Below are 17869 nucleotides of genomic sequence, written 5' to 3'. Positions count from 1 at the left end.
TTTGAATAATTTATTCAAAGATGAGACAAGTGATGAGACTAAGGTTCCAATGAAACCTAAGGTACTGTTAATTAAATTGCCTGTATCTGACTACTTCTCTTCCATTTTCTTATTCTGTATCTTTATATGAGCGAGCCTTCAGATACTTATTCCAGAGACTCATTACTTTAGGTTATCACCTTATGAAAATTAGATCTTTGAGAGTATCCTAATACTTAGAAATTTGTTGCTTCATACGGCTCGTGACTCAGGTTCACAACTTGCCTGAAAGCAAAATTCTTCAAGAAACATAACTGTAACATTTTATTACAGAATTAGAACACTTTCCCTGAACTTGAGCTATTTTTAATCAAAGCTTGCAGTTTGCTTTCCTACTGTCCTCTACAGCCATATTGGCATATTTAAGTCAGTCAGTAGATAAAGATTCCAAGAGAGGATGAATGGAGAAGGAAGGAAAGAAGTATTAAAATGTTGTTATTTGCCTATGTGGTACAACAAGGAGAGATTCTGAGTAAGCTTTTATTTGCCACTACTTAGTACAAATCTTCTCTCAAGAGATTTTTTCCCAGGTTAATGCTATAATCTTTAACGTTGATCTTCTTTAAAGTAGTTAGTGTTAAGATGACAATAATAATAGTAAGAAGGAGAAGGAAGACAAGGAAGGGAGCATTATTTATAGTTTGGAACAGTTAGAGAAGACTTTAAGAAGAAGAATTTGAGCCTCAATAAGTGATCCAAATTCAAATTCTGTAGTTCTTTTTTTTACCAGAACACACTATGGCTAGTAGGCAAGGACTTAAATAAAGAGTAAAACAGGATATTCTATTTATCATTCCAAGAAGTTCCAAAGCACAGATTTCTTTAACATAAGTTATTTTGCTTTTATATGGCCTACAAATTATAATAACCAACAAATTAAGATTATTCAACATGACTTATAAATATATAATAGTTGGTAATTACCATAGGTTGACAGGATTGGTACAGATGAAGAAAATGAATAAGGGACATTAGGTATTGGGGCGGTGTAACCTAGAGCATAGAACTGGAAGTACTAGGTAAAACAACTGAAAAGTTAGATTTAAAAAAACTTGAATGTCCTCACAGACATAGAATATAAACTTGTGGTTGCCAAGGGGGAAGAGGGTGGGAAGGGATAGACTGGGATTTCAAAATTGTAGAATAGATAAACAAGACTATACTATATAGCACAGGGAAATATACACAAGATCTTATGTTAGCTCACAGAGAAAAAAATGTGACAATGAATATATGTATGTTCATGTATAACTGAAAAATTGTGCTCTACACTGGAATTTGACACAACATTGTAAAATGATTATAAATCAAGAAAAAATGTTAAAAAAAAAACTTGAATGTGAAGCTAAAGAATCTACTAGACCAACCTTTCCTAAAATGTGTGATTCAGAAAACTAATTTCTAATTACAGTGATAAACTATAACATTTTAAATGTCTTAATTTTTAAGTGGTTTATGAAACACTGGCTTAAACAAAAATAAGCATATTTCTTTAATCACAAGATCTTTCCGAGTCCTTAATTTGCTAATGCACACTGCTTATTTCTTAGAGGAAGATAAGACCCAGGGACATGGACTAGGAAATAGTGCTATTGAAAATGTAGACTTAGTAAGAGCTTTTTAGAACTGGGTAATGGACATGCATTTTAGAGAATTAATCAAGATACTTTATGCATGTGTAAATATATAGAATGGATAAAGCTCTAATATTTTCTTTTATAGCAATTATCACAGTGTGCTATTATGGATTTATTTGCTTAACTGTTTATTCAACATTTATCTCCCTCACTACCCAGTAAATTCATTACAGCAAGGGCCATAGCTGTTTTACTCACTAGTGTTTCCCACCGTACAACCCAGCACCAGCACATTGTAGACATTTAATAAATATTTGCTGAATAAATAACTGTAAAAGAAAGATGTCTGGAAACAGTATACTTTCATATACTATTACTTTGGGCAGTAATACTGAGAGATGGTAAGGGTCTGAACTAGACTGACTGGTAAGGAAAGAAAGGGAAGGACATTGAATGTCTAATGTAGAAGGTAAGAAAGGAGTAGTAAAAGATGGCTCCAAGGTACAGAATTAAGAGAACTAAAGCACAACTAATCAAAACAAGAAATCAAGAAGGAAATCGCAATGTTTGGTACAGAGTAGGAGCTTAGTAAATATTTTCAAGCTCTGCTTTCGACAAGTTGAGTTTTAATTAAGGATAGATAGCTTATTAGACAGTTAGAAACTAAATCAGGGATTCTGGTTTATGTTAGGAATCATTCATAGAAAGAGACTATTTGAAGTCAGTGGATGAAAATTCCTGGGAAGTATGTGTAGACGTATTGCTGCTCTTAAGAAAAGTCACTTGTCTAAAAGCAGAACTCGGAAATATTTTAAAAGCTTTTTCTTCATGCCAGGCACCATGCTGTCCTTGATTTCTTGTTTGGATTGCTGATGTGACAATATCAGCCTTAAGGACCACAAGTGTGTTTCTCCTAATATCAGTCCATTGATCTTCATGAAGACAAACTGGTTTCCTTGTATTGATAGCAAATCAAACTGTGGATAACAATTGCAGGCTTTCAGATATTGTAATGAGAAGATGAAAACAAACCGATGAAATCTGACTGTTTTTGAAATGTGATCATTTCGACAATCAAAAAACAAACAAACAAGCCTCAGATGCTCCACTTTGAGTCCTAGAATCACCGTGTATGTTGTCTTGATAAGGAGGTTTCAGAGATGTACTTCAGGTTGGGTTAATGGTTTTAAAGATGTTTCTTGAAGTAGGACATGGAGAGAGGTTGGCAGTTTTCCACATCCCTGTGGCACACTTAGTGAAGCAAAGGTTTCTCAGTGAATAAATTAGAAGCATTTGTCATTTGAAAAATGTAGAACTGTGCCAAATAATGAGGACAGCCAGAGTGTTTATCACAAGGAATCTTGGAAAGATTGAACTTCCTTTGTCCCTTTATCTTTCCAGGGATGGAATATTAGGCAAGGATAATAGGGGCATACGTGGATCTAAAAATCTTAAGGAATGCAAAGATCGTCAAAGTTGGGCATTTTGATACATATATTCTTATTTCTTGAGTTGACTACTGCAGGCAAAATTCTCATGTGGTTGGAATTCTCTTGGGTTTAAATTATCAATAGAGAAGGATTTGAAGAATGTCACAAGATGAATCTTTTTGCTACTTCACCTGGGTTAGGCCGTGTTAGCGAGCCCTGCTCTTGAAACGCATCTGACTTAGGCAGAGTGTTAAAAGGGAGAACTGTTGACTGCAAGTTGTGCTTGTAGAAAAAAAAGGAAAATCCCCTTTAGCTATTCAATTAGTTGTTGTTTATTTTTAATATGATTCAAGAGAGAAGAGAATCCATGCAGTGAGAATCCAAAAAATGATGCTTTTATCTTTGATTTCAAGGAATTTCCTGGAAGGACATTAACAGGAAAATGTGAATATTTGTTTTCCTCTTGCCTTTTTAAATCCCTTTGAAAAACTGAAAGATCCAAGGATTCCTCTTTTGGATGTTTGCTAAGGATGTGTAGTAAAATAGGACATCAGATTGCTTCTGAGTCAAAGTCCACACAAGAGGTGAAGCGAGTACCTAGCTAGCTAGTGCCACCTAGAAGGACTGCATGCTCCTGTGGTATACTAGACAATGGTCATGTTTCAGAAGGAAAGCTAGTCTATGCTTCTATATATTAGCAGTGTCACACTTACGTACTTTCTTGTATGTTGTGTTCTACTTAATTCCTGAAACACTTTCTCCATTCTACTTTACTACATTTCCCCACTTTTGACATTAAAAAAAATTAAAATTAACTCTTATCACTAGATAAAGCAGAACAATGTTATTTCCCTCACTGCTACCCTTTCATTTTGTTCATACCTATGAAGTATTTTATGCATAAATAACTATCAAGTATGTGTGTGTGTTAGAACAATTAGTAAATTCATGTCTTGGTAAATTCTCATATGCTGATCTTTATGTAACATTGTTAATGAAATTCAGGGTCTGAAAATGGAAAAAAATGGTTAAACAATGGCTTTGGAGTAAGGAGACATGAGATCTAATCTCAACTCTATTAATTAATCTCTGTGTGACCTTCTGCATGCCATAGACTCAGTAGATCTTGATTAGTTTATTACTGAATATGAAAAATAATATATGAATGCCTATTTCTCATGAAAAAAACAAGGTGATAGATTATAAATTGTTTTGAAATTTTGCAAGAACTGTACAAATAAAATTCATTACAATCATCTTTAGCTCCCATATTCATTTACTAATGCAATTAATATTTCTTAAATATCTACCCTGAGCCAGATACTAGACAAGTTACTGGAAATATACATTGTTGAACAGGCTAAACATGATCCCTGTCCTCACAGAGGTTTCAATGTAGTGAACAAGATTGATATTGAATAAGTAATTAAAATGTGATCAAAAGTATTACAACATACAGTTGGAACATATAGAGAAGAGGGCATATAGAGCTGGAACAAATTGAATAAAGAGAGTCTATTATTGCTTCTAATCTAAATTTAAAAAAAAAAGGAAATTATCCCTATGCAAAGGCAGCCCTATATCTGAAGTCCCTAGTATAAGAAAGGTCCTGTAGTCTTAGGAATGCAAAAGAAGCTGTGAATATAAAGAGCACAGAAGTAAGAAGAGTGGTACCTGGCCAGGCTGCACAGGGGGCTGGGTGTGAGCATGGAGGGCAGCTGTCAGACCACAGGACCATATCGTACCTGTAAGCCACAGTAAAATATTTGGATTTTTGAAGGGAGAGAGGAGTCACTGAAGTATTAGCAGCAAGAGGATGACATAATAATGTTTGCATTTATCGAGGTCACTCTAACTTCACTGTGGTGAGAGGACAATAGAAAGAGAGAGACAAGTACAAATGCAAGAGATAATAGTTTTAACTAAGTTGCTGGGCAGTTGAAATGATGAACAATAGGCTTGAATCAGGATATGTTGAGGCTTTTGAAGGATTAGGACTTGGTGACTGTTGGATGTGGGAAGTGAGGGAAGGAGAGGCGTCAAGAACAATGCCAAGGTTCCTGTCTTAAAAAACTAGGTGGATGGTATTGTCATTCACTGAGACTGAAGACACAGGAGGCAGAGGAGGTTTGGACAGAACAGTAATTGCTAACACTTAGTGAATGCTTAGAACATGAAGACACAATCCTAAGTGCTTGGTATGTTCTCTGTTACTTTAGAGATGACTAAACTGATCAAGGGAAAATAACATGCTCAGTCACACAGCCAGGGAGTTGGTTCCAGAGTCCAAGTTCTTGACCCCAATGGTGGACTCCATGCCTTTGAAGAGCATCACATCAATGTTGAACATGTGATGTTTGTGATGCTCATGAAACACAAAGTGGAAATGATGAGGGAAATAAATTTGAGTAGAAATTTGAAAAAATTTACAGCCATCAATCATCAAAGTTAAATGAAAAGAGTTGGGAAAGGTGAATGAGGTTGTAAAGGGGAGAGCATACAGTTAGAAGGGCAACAAGCCTCGTGGTGGACAAACTCTAACACTACAAATCTCGGTGTTTGGTAGAGAAGACGGCACCCTCTCAAAAGACGGAAATGGAGGAACTGAAGTGGAAGGATAAATGTCAGAAGAGTGAAGTCAAGGTAGCCAAAGGAAGAGTGTTTCTGAAAGAAAAATGTAATTCTCTGCCCAATGCTCCTAATAGGTCAAGAAGAGATTAAAAGTATGAAGGAGATTAAAGAAAAACCTTTTCAAACGTGGAATTTAATCTCCCACCTTCCTTATTTGTCTATACTAACAACCACAATTCCACTAACCTAAAAAGAATTTTAAAATACATACACTCACAAAGAAAAAGAACGTTGAAGAAAAGACATCTTGAGATAAGAAATTTCAACAAAATTTAAGAAGAAAGGGAAAGAAGATGTAGTTTATATTCAGCCATATAAAAAGTACATTGTTAGCTACATTATGAAGTACACAGAAAGGGATACAAAAATTGATTTGCTCCATAGACCTCCTGAAAGTCTTGGAGTCAACGGGTACCAGACAAAGAACTGAAGAGACTTAGTACTGGAAATAGAAAAATTGACTGAAATCCTATGTACAGAACTACGTAGCTATGCCCCAGGCAGAAGACCAGAGTAGTCTTTGTCTTGCTGCCATTATCCTGCAGTGAGACCTAGCATGCATACAGAGCTTCCAATTAGCTTTTTAGAGTTTTAGTCTTCAGTATTGAAGGACAGCCAAGGATCACCAGACATTTATGGAAAACCCCTATCATGAAAGATTAAGACCAAAAGAAACAAATGGAAAGTAGAACTCAGAAAAAAATGCAAGGAGCAGAGGGTGGAGGGCACAGGACAAAAAAAGTCTATAGATAATATCTTCCAAGAGAAATGAAAATGATATGCCACCCTGAAATGCAAACACGAAAAAAGAGCATGTGTTTAGAAAGCAACAAATTTTTGGACAGTAAAAATGTTATCTGATAAAAGATAATACAGCAGATGGACTTAGAAGATGAAATTGAGAAAATCTCCCAGAAAATAAAATAAAAAGACAAAGACATGGAAATTACAAGAGAAAAAAATAATTGAATTACAGGATAATTCTAAGAGGTAGGTCCTACATTCCGCTAATCAGGATTACAGACGGAGAAATGAAAACAATGAAGAGGAAGAAATCATCAATTAAATAATAACAGAAAATTTAACATAATTGAAGGATAAGTGCTTAAATGGAAGAGTCCATCAAGTACTCAATACAATGGATTAAAAAAACACATCAAAGCACATTGTCATGAAACTTCAAAAGACTAAGATAGCAATTCTAAAATGTTCTAGCAGAGGGGAAGGTGGATGTGAAACAGAATTTTAAATAGTGATGGAGCTAGATTTCCTGAAAACAACCTTAAAAGTTAAAAAATAATAAATTACAAATGCCTTTGAATTTATAAAGAAAATTATTTCTGACCTGGAAGTATGTATCCAGCCAAACTTTCAATTGTGTCTAGGTGAAAGAAATGAAACCATGGTCATATATGTAAAGGTCTCAAAAATGTACCTACCGCAGATTCTATTTTAGTAAGTTACTGGATGTTATAGTCCACCATTGAACGTTATATTCCAGTAAGTCTAGAAAGAAAAAGACATGAGGTTGAGGAAGTAGCAATGAAACAGAAGAAAGAAATGAAAAATTCACAGAATGACAGTGAAAGGAAATTCCAGAATGTAGAATGTATATATATACACACACACACACACACACACACGCACACACACATAGTCTAGAAAAGCAACCAGTCCAGACAGGAGCAGGAAGATGTGGTGCTCCTGAAGGGTTTTTCCGGGGAGCACATAATGACAGATTACAGGTGTTTTACTATATCAAGAGTAAAGTCAGGAAATTGAATTAGTGAAAGTGAAAAACAAACAAAGAAGAAAAAAATAAAACAACTTATAAGGAAACAAAAAGATGTACAAGAAATAAAATGTGATTGAATTACAGTGATATTATCGTCATAGTAAAATAAATACAATTAGTTTAAAACAAAATTGCTGCTTATATTTTTGGCTGGTTAGAAGTGTGTGGGGATTTGTTGGAAGAAAGGTAAATCTCTGTTACATACCAGAAACCTGGAGTGGAAAAATCAGGGGGTAGCCCTGCAATCAAGTTGTTTAGAAATTTAGGGTGAAAAAAGTTGAAAGTTATTATGTGTAGGGAGCATAAATTAGGAATGGAAGGAGTTGTGATTGAGAGATAGTCCATGAAGCAGATACCAAAGTCATCAGTGGGTTCAAGAGATGGTAAATGAGTGATGTGAAGAAGAGCAGAAAGATATTACTGCCGAGACCAGCACAGGTCCAGGGCTTTTAGAGGATGAGAGGAGAATCAATCGTTTTTAGAGAGCACGGGGGATACAATTCCACTTTCCAACCCTGAGGGTTTAAGGTGTGAGAAATCCACAGGCTCCACTTCTAAAGGCTGCTAGTGAACCACGTTTCAGTTGAGACTTCAAGGGGGAAGGGGCATTCAGGGAAGAGGGTCAGTGAAGTTAGTGACCGTGAGGTAAAAGATAATCTCAGAGCTCAGTTGGATTGAAGGAAAGCCACGGGGAAAGCTCAGCACGTAAGATGAGACAAGGGATAGAAAAGATGACCAGAAGAAAGGATCAATGAAAGGAAAAGCAGCCTTAAGCGAATAAATTGCAAAAGTCATAGTGGACAGAGGATACTCTGGCCGAATGGTTCAGGTACAGGCTTGGATATTCTCTTTTTTCTCTTCCTAGTAAAACAGTTTGCAGTGGTAGCAATAGAATGGGTGTCAAGAAATAGCCACGTGGGTCAGCACAAAAGGGTGAGTGCAAGGCAGTGACGACAACATGTGTGAACGATTGATTCCTCAGCGGTGAATCATAGACAGGATACGCACCTTAACTCATCTCTGTGGCATGACAGCTGAGGAGTCAACGTGGTCACCAGTGACAAATTAAAAGCCTGGGAATTTTTCAAGACTCCCTCTCCCCACAGCCTCCCTTCCACCTCTCATTGAATCTATCACCCACGCTTTGGATTCTGCTTCTTAAATACCTTTCCGTTCCATCACTTCTCTCCATCCTCACTGCTACTATCATAGTCTAAGTCATCATCACCTGCCTTTACAACTGCAATAACCTCAACAAACAATGACTAGGTGCGTGACATTTGTCAGATATTTGCTGGATGCACTGACTGGCTGCTTACTATGTGCTAGATCCCACTGAGAGGCCAACTTACAATCAAGCCTTTCACGTAAGGTCAAGTAAAGTAACAGTTACCAACTGTGATTCAAGCTCCCAGAAATGAGAAGTGTAGGAGTTTGAGAGATAGAAAGTAATGGAGTAAAGGTCATCTTTTTAATGTTTTGAGTCAACCTTCTACAGATTATCATGTGAAAATAATTATCTGTAAGACCTGACTCATGAACCTGCCCCAAAATGTAATTGTACTAATTTCAGAAGCTAAAGGAGGAAGAAGGATGGCTTTGGGCTGAACTTTCAACATCTCAAGTATATTCTACTCATTTGGCTCCAAATATGACTTAATCTAAGCCATTTGAAAACAAAATACTGCATTATTTTTGTGAACTATCGCTTTCTGCAATAGGTTTATGCTGATAAGCAAAAAAAACCCAACAAATAAAATGCAAGATTTCACAGCATTTCATCGGTTTAACCTAGAGAAAGCTGTGCCACGTTTGTTTTCTCCTGTTAAAACCAAAGGATTCATAAAGATTCTTATTCTGATGTGAATAATCAATTCAGCTCTAATCTGTAGCTCCAATAAAGTGTAGCTTCATGAAAACAGGGACTTTGTTCAATTCACCACTCTCTCCCCAGTACCTAGTTCAATCCCTGGAACATACTGGTTATTCAATTTATGTATGTGGACTAACAGAATAAATTTGAGTCAGAAAGAGGACATGATAAACCTTATAGGTGAAACTTGAATATTTTTGCAGAAATCAAAGAAGGTATGTTTCTTCTGGCAAATTCTGGAAGTTTCTATTCTGCACTGCAATTAGTGTAAAATTGAAAAAATCACAGATCTGTTACAAGTGCTAGCGTAAGCATTGCACTGAGTGAGAATTGTATTCTGGCCCAGTTCTGCCATTCCAAAACTGTGTGATAAGTCTCTGAATCTTTCTGAATCCATTTCTTTATTTGTTAAATGGGAATGAAAATCTATCTTCCAGACCTGACAGGACTGTTTAAGGATTAAGTGATATAATGCATGTGCATGTCCTACGTAAATTTTGAAGCATTATGTAGTTATAAAATACATAGCAGAATTAAGTTTATAACTTTTACATATTATAAAATGACTTTCAAAAGCAGTTGGTTAAACGCTTGTGGTTTTTTTCCTGTTTTTCTCTAGTGCAGTGCCTGGAGATGACCACCAAACGGAAGATCATCGGCCGTCTGGTGCCGTGCCGATGTTTCCGAGGTGAAGAAGAAATCATCTCAGTTTTAGATTACTCCCACTGCAGCCTTCAGCAGGTGCCAAAGGAGGTCTTTAATTTTGAACGGACCTTAGAGGAGCTTTACCTAGATGCCAATCAAATTGAAGAGCTACCAAAGGTAATTTTTGACAACCTATCGATTTCAAAGGCTCGGTATAATGGTAATGCTATCTAGGTAACTGATAAATCATTCAAATTAATAGAATTTTTCCCATGATACTCATTGCCTTTTAATGCCACTTTATTTGTAACTTCATGTGATATAGTAATAACCAATTGAACTCCACAGAAATCATCCTTTTATGGATTATGCCTTGTTATTTTAAGATGGACTCCCAAGAAAATATAGATTGGTGGGTTGAGATCAATAGTTTCTGCTTAGGAAAGAAAGGGGAAATATAGTACTCTCTATTCTAGAACTGAAAATTTGTGTGTTGTATGTTAAGTTGACATTGTTTTAAAAGCTTGAATGATATGTTATAAGTCTAAGAAATACTTTTACACACGCACGAACACACAGAGAGTTAATGCTATTATGAAAAGCATGCTGTTGTTTCTGGAATTTGGAATCTTTGATTGTTACAAACATCACTGAGTTTATATGGCATCCAACCAATAAATATAGCTAAAATTTTTAATATCAAACTTTACACACATGTACATGCACACTGCCATTGTGACACTGTGCTATGCAAAGAAAATGCCTCTGGTGACCAGAAAAGATTGGATGGTAAGAGATTAGCTAAAGCAAACCAAGGCCACAAGCAGAAGGTTCAAAATCTAAACCACTGGATCCTAATGATCACCTAAATGAGTGACTCAGATTAAGTAGTTGGCATGGCATTTACCTGTGAAAGATTTACGTAATGGCTCAGAGGGAAAAAATGTCATTTCCATCACTTATGCTAAAAATGCATATTAAATATCCAGGAACCAGAAAAGGAATCTTTCATAATTAAAAACTAATTTAATTATCAAAATTTGAATAAAATGTTCTGATCAACGGAAATTATGAATAATTGTTTTCATTTAGGATGATGAATTACAGTGTTTATATAACACTTCAGAGACTAATTCAATCTGTGTTGCTTAATTTTCTGTAGTAAAAGGTAAATATACAAAACAACATGCCTTGCACACAGTAGTCGAAGTCCACACAGCTTATAATTTAGTACTGCTTTGCTTGTCATTTGGAATTGGGAATTTAACATTATAGACAGAGTAATAGACCACCACAGGTGTATACTATATATGAAGTAGTGTAGGAAGAGAAATGTGAAAAAAACGATGAAAAAACCTGCAGAGAAACATCTTGAAATTGAAGAGGAACAGAGGAACATTAAAAAAAAAAAAGAGAGAATAGAAGTAATTTTGGAAAAGCCAGTATGTGACCAAAATTGAAAGGCACAGACAGTGAATTTGGTAGACGAGGTCAATTTAGCTATATGTAAAAGAGGATGGAACTAAATTTGAGTGCCGTACTTAAACGTTTTCTCCATTTAAAACTATCGAGAAATACTTTAGAGATTAAGAACCTAAGTTTTGGATTAGACGAACCTGGGATTGGATCCTAGCACTGCTGATTAGTTGGGAAGTTATTTTACTTTCTGAATGCTTCAGTTTCTTCTTTAGCAAAACTGGGAAAATAACAGCACTACCTCCATGGTTAGACAGATGGTAGATAGATAGATAGACAGACAGACAGACAGATAGATAATATATACATACATACGTACATAAATACATACATACATACATACATAGATGGATATATAGGGTATTTGTTGAGATATGCCTATGCAGCCCCTGGAATAAAAAAATACTCAGTAATTGGTATTTATCGTTCTCCTATCACAGATGAAGGAAAATTTCCATGTTAATTACCCTGGGTAAAACAGTAAGATTTTGTAACCTTTTGAGGTAGTTTCTGGTTATTGACTCTCCAGCAAAAAATGTGTGGCATAGCTTCACTTCTGACTGAAGTCTCCAAAGACAGTTTCTAGGAAAAAACAGTCTTCTGCCCATAATGGGTGATGGGTTATTGACCCTAACAGCTACACCAGCACACTTACGATAGATAATACCAACACTTCCCCAGAGCATTTCCTTGAGTCACAGAATCACGTTCCTAGATCCTTTTTGAGTAAATACAACTTCAGAAATTGATTTATTTAGCCCTCAATTATTATAATAAACAAGTCAAGGCCAGAAAACTTAATTAACTTCTCTTCGGCCACATGGGATGTTAAATTCTTATCCAAAAACCATTACCAAAACTATTACCAAAGACTATGTATTTGGATAGAATGGATTATATACTAGTAACAAGTCAAAAGTTCAGTGGACAACTGAAGTTTTGCTTTGAGCCCTGTGAGCGTTGGCAGGAACCACTGTTCTGCAGGAACCTGTAAATAATAACTGGTCCACACAGGGTAGAAATGCCTACTTATTATTTCTCTTACAACAGTCATCCAACCTCTTCACGAAACTTTATCTTGCTGGAAGAAGTCACTCACTTAAGAAGCAGACCATTGTATTATCAGAAAATTCTGGTTGTTAGAAAGTTCTGTGATATGTTAATGGTGTATATCCATACACCTATCTGTTCATCTGCCGCTTGGCTGGGCACTCAGAGTGCTAGAAGGATTATTAACGCATGCCTTCTCTGGACAAGGAAGTATGCTTCTGGCATTCATACACTTGGCCTTAGAGCTCTTTTTCCCATGACAAGTTTCCAAATTTCTTTGACCATTTTTTCAAGGACATGCTTTCCAGATGCTTCCTTATTATATCCAATGTAGAATATTGTTAGTAAGCTAAGAAGTGCTGCGGGAGAAAAAAAGCCTCCATATCTAAAGTTGTTTCTCCTGGGAAGAAAACAGACATTGGGAAGCCAGGTCCAGGCGAGGGCTACAGTAAAACAATTGCATGGTGCTCACCACTCCGTGTTGGCCACTCATGCAGGACTTTATAGCTGAAACATTGATCATCTGATATAAAGCAGACATGAATTTATCAAAGAGGGATATTTTAGATGGAGGAAAATTTTGTGATGGCTTGGATCCAGTCACTGGCCATGAAATAGAAGAAATCCTCTCTGACTTTTAACAAAATAAATGAGCAAGAAAAATGCACCTGAATCATCCCTGCAGCCAGCAGGTAAAATAGAGCTCCAAGTTAATGACCGGCAAATGGGTTCTGACAACTATGTGGGAGCTGTTTGTGCTAATCCTATGCATAAAAGCCAAGCAAGCTCTCTGCTCAGAGCCTTGGTCCCTCCTCTTTCCTTGGCCAGCACTGCTTTTCCACACAGCCTGCTGCTTCATTTCTCTCAGGTCGCCACTCAAATATCATCTTACCAGAGAAGCTTTACTCATTATCTTCTACAAAATAACAATGCCCTCCAGCACCGCCACTTATTCTCCCCAACAAAATTTTAAACAGGCTTAATTATGTCTCTAGAAGGTTTCTAGGGCAATCCAATTGTGTTAACCAGTAGCAATATACGGCTTAAATATTTTATTGTTGTTATAAATTATCAGCATAACTCTGATACAGTGTATTATTATTTTGCAAAGAGTAAGACCTTTGACAGTGGTCAGAGGTGAGGAAAAACAGGAAATGTTGGTACCTGTCTGCATAGAATGTTCTCATTTAATTTGGTTTTTTTCCCCTTAATTTCTGATGTAGATTCTGGGGGTTGAAGTGAGGTGAAATAATTTTTGTGGCTCCTTCATAATCCACTACCCAATACAGTACACTGTGCGTGCTTTTTCTTCCTCTCAAACCCTAAGTACTTTATCCATACAAATTAGAGCTTCCACATAATATTTTCTCAAATTAAGGAATGTGCTCGCTGACTCTAGAAGCAGTGAACGGAGGGAATGTCAAAGAACACACTTTCACACGTGTGACAGCAGCAGGGTAGCCCTCTAAAATTCCTTTCGAACTTAACTTTTTGTGATTCCCTCATGTGAGGTACAGTTTAAATAGATAAAAATGATAAGCAATAGAAGGAAGTATCCTGACAATCAGAGAAGTGAGTATAGTTGCTGGTTATTATCACAGAAGTTCTACAGTAAGTATAAGGAGCTCTGAAGAGAGAGGACCTAGGCTTCGCAGAAGTTCTGGCACAGATTAGTCATGTGGCTTCAGACACATTGTTTAACCCCTTCGAACCTTAGCTTCTTCATCTGCATTAGATGCTAACAAATTTGATTCTGCCGATCTCCTAGGACTGCAATGAGGGCCAAATAATATAAAGTATGTGAAATCACTATAAATACAATAAGGTGATATATGGCTCTTGAGCTGAGAAATGGCTTATTTTGATAAGAAAGGGCATATGTTTAATGAAGTTGATTTGCTTATTTAATATAAATTTAGACAAATATAATACTACAATAACAAACAAATTTTAATTGGTAAACAAATGGCTATGCATTTACTATTTAATATGGATGTACAATTGTGTCAGTTTTTGTTCTTGTTTTTGTTTTTTATTATCGGCCATAAAAAACAATGGGTCATTTTAGGTAAAGATGAACAGTTATTGGAAATAGATCTTGGGCACAAAATTAATAGAAGCCTGAAGAACGTTGCATGAAAAATTGGTAGGAACCAAGAGAGCTCTGGATTGCTACGCAGAATTCACAGTACAAATATAGTTCACACTGCTGCTCTTGTAACAAATGTACCTCCAAATACCCCCATGTAACCATGACATTTGTTCAAGTTTCAAATTCCAGATAGCTCCCAAAATATTATACAATGAAGGATGCCCTTAAAAAGAAGGTTGAGATTCTAGTGGAAAAAGGGGGAGGGGTAAGCAAAAAAAAGTGTCCTCCAATATCCTACATATCATATAACTGCAATTTTATTGATCCATCTTTTAATTCAATATTATCTGCTACTTAGGATTTGGGACCCTGAAGCTAAGTTTTTCCTTATACTTTTAAATAAAATTGTTTGAAATCAAGGGCACTTGTTTATTTTGTGCAAAGTCTAGTGACATCAAAAGAGCCAGAGAAGAAATATTTTAGGGGGACAAATTCTGAGATGCTTGTTCATAATTATGATTTCAGTTTATCAAAATTTGAATGATCATTGATTATTTTTTTCTTCTACTCAAGAGAAATCGTTCAAAGTGAAAGAAACTACTTGTATCACTATTGTTGCTGATTAAACGATTGTTATGTTTGAAAAATATGAAAAGCTTTGCTCTAGATTAAACATGGCCTAAATTTGCAAATATAGAACATAAAAGCTGACACTTGTTTAATGAAGTTACCTAGTTTTTTAAAAGTTCACATTAACAGACAACTCCTTAAGCATCTGTCTTGCATGAACAAATTGTCTGCAACCTTGGCATTTTATGTGAGTAGCCCCACATCTATCTATGGAGGGCTGTCCTAAGATCCTGGGTTTAAATAGAGATGACCTTTTCCAACTCACTCACTTCCTCAAAGATACTCAATGTGCACAGTGTGCATTCTTCTGTCCTCCATGCCAAAGGTATAGCGTTTATCTGAATATAATAAAACATATTCAAAGTAAAACTGTTGCATGAGTGCTGCATAAATGATCAAAATTTGACTGTTTAATCTCTTGCCTAAAGCATCTTTCTCCAAGTCTGTTCTTTTATTGTAATTACTTTGAAATTCAAATACATAGTTTTATTTTCAATAAATAAATAATGTAGATGGAATCTCTAGGGGCCTAAGGCAGAGTAAGATGAAGATGAAGGGCAAATTTGTAAAAAAAAAAAAAAAAAAAAAAAAAAAAAGAAGAAGAAGAAAAGAAAAAAGTTTATATGTGGAAAAATTTAGATAATTTTTTCTTACTCAGATTTTTATTTTTGTTTAAAATGTTTTATTGTTTCAAAAATTTTTAGTATTAACAACTCCCTATTACTTGCATCAGTGAGAAACTGGGGCTCCTCTAGTACCTCAGTTTTTGAACTGTTTTATCTTCCAGCTGAAGACTTACTCATTCCATCATTTATTGCTAACCTTTACCCAAGTATCACATCTCATAGAAATTCCAATGAGGTTGAAAACCCATTTGCTGACTTCTACCAACAACTTTTGGGAAATGAAATAAAAAACACATTTTAGGTAAAATATATCTATTGCTTTGTTCATTCATTCAGCAAACATCTCTTGAGTACCAATTATGTGCAGACAACTGCTCTAGGAGCCAGAAACGTATTCCTCAGCAAGACCAACAAGTTCCTTTTTTCACAAAACCTAGGTTGCTGTAAAAAGAGAATGAAAGTAATTCTTAAAAGAAAATATTAGGTAACGGCAAGTACCTTGATGAAAATAAAGCAGGGAAATTTCTGGGAAACTACTTTAGGTTGAAAGGACAGTAAATGCCTCTCTAAGGAGTGACCCTTTACGTTGAGTTGACTGGGAGGAGTCAACCATGTAGCTCTTGAGAAAGAGCATTCCAGACAGAGGGAATACTCTAGGGTAGGAATGTGTGTGGTATGTTCAAGGAACAGAAGGAAAGTGGGTGTGTAAAGCAGTACAAGATTCAGTAGGAGGTATATATAGACAGTGGGGCTAAACCCAGTCAGTTTAAGTAAGCCAGGGAAGGCCTTAAGATTTTATCCTAAGTGGGGTAGGGACTGCTGAAGAATTTCTTTTTCAATAGTAATATTAAATAACTTCTATCTTTTAAAAATACTACTTTGGCTGAAGTGTTGGGAACACATCGTGGTAAGTCAAGAGTGGACGCAAGGATATTAGAGGCTACGGTAGATACTTAAGTCAGAAGCTGGTGGTCTTAACTACATTGGTAGTGGTGAAGACAAAGAGAAGCATTTCAGATTATGCTCTGTAGGTAAAGTTAATAGGATTTGCTAATGAAATGGAGATAGGAGAGATTTAGAAAGAGTTGCTATTGATAAATTAGGGAAGCAAGAAAAGAAAGAGTTGCTATGGATTCTAGAGGAAAACATGCTGTTGTCATGGAAGCTAAGAACAGAAGGAGTTTCAAGATCAGAGAGTGATAAACTAAGAGACTGACTTAGATAATGGAAGAGGGACTGTTTATTTGCTAGTATAGAAGTAATTGCTGACCTTGGTAAGAGTGGTAGGGTGGAAACCCAATGAAGTGGACTGAAGAGACCATGGTGGATATATACAGGATATATACATCTCTCTTAAGAGATTTTGTTGTGAGGGAAGGCAGAGAAATGAGAGAAGCTAGAGAGAAGTTTGAGGTCAAGATGAGGTTTTGTTTATTTGTTTTTTAAGACCAGTGACATTGAAGCACATTTATGCACTAGAGAATATAAATTAGAAGAAAGGGGGAGAAACTAAATGATGGAAACTGATGGAATAATTATAGGAGCAAAGTCCTATAAGCAAGAAGACATGGGATTCACAGAAGGCATGAAGGGGTCACCTTTGAGAGGAACGGGCACACTTTATCTATTTTAATAAAACAGAAGAAAGAAAATACGGGTACAGATGATGGTAATTGGTAGGACTTCAGGGACATGATGGGTATTGAAATTCAGTTCAAAGGATAGAAGTCTCAGTGTGCTAAAGAAATACTGGTATCAGTGAGCCGAGAAGATGGGAAGTGGCAATCTTGCTGTGAGCTGAGAGGGAGAATGGGGTGCAATGAAGCCTAGGATTCTAGAGGAATGTAATTTACAAAAAAGAATTAAGGGTCTTAAATGTATACATTAGCTATATTTTGTTATGTTTTTCTTGAAATGGCAGGTAGTTGTCCATAGAACAACTCTGACAAATAGGTGTTGGCATTCTCATTTTATCTGTCTTTTATTAAGAGCGAGGTAATTAATG

General features: G+C 36.0%; 1 protein-coding gene across 2 annotated transcripts in view; it reads left to right on the top strand.

The window, feature by feature from the left end:
- Positions 1-17869, top strand: part of LRRC7 (leucine rich repeat containing 7) — a 428908-nt gene that overhangs the window by 146777 nt on the left and 264262 nt on the right. For both annotated transcript variants that reach the window (XM_010963422.3, XM_045522878.2), the window contains exon 3: positions 9965-10167. In XM_010963422.3, coding sequence (XP_010961724.3) covers positions 9965-10167 — 203 coding nt within the window. The remainder of the gene's footprint in view (positions 1-9964; positions 10168-17869) is intronic.

Source organism: Camelus bactrianus, chromosome 13, assembly GCF_048773025.1.
Source record: "Camelus bactrianus isolate YW-2024 breed Bactrian camel chromosome 13, ASM4877302v1, whole genome shotgun sequence".
NCBI lineage: Eukaryota > Metazoa > Chordata > Mammalia > Artiodactyla > Camelidae > Camelus > Camelus bactrianus.
This window is presented reverse-complemented; position numbering and strand designations above follow the sequence as displayed.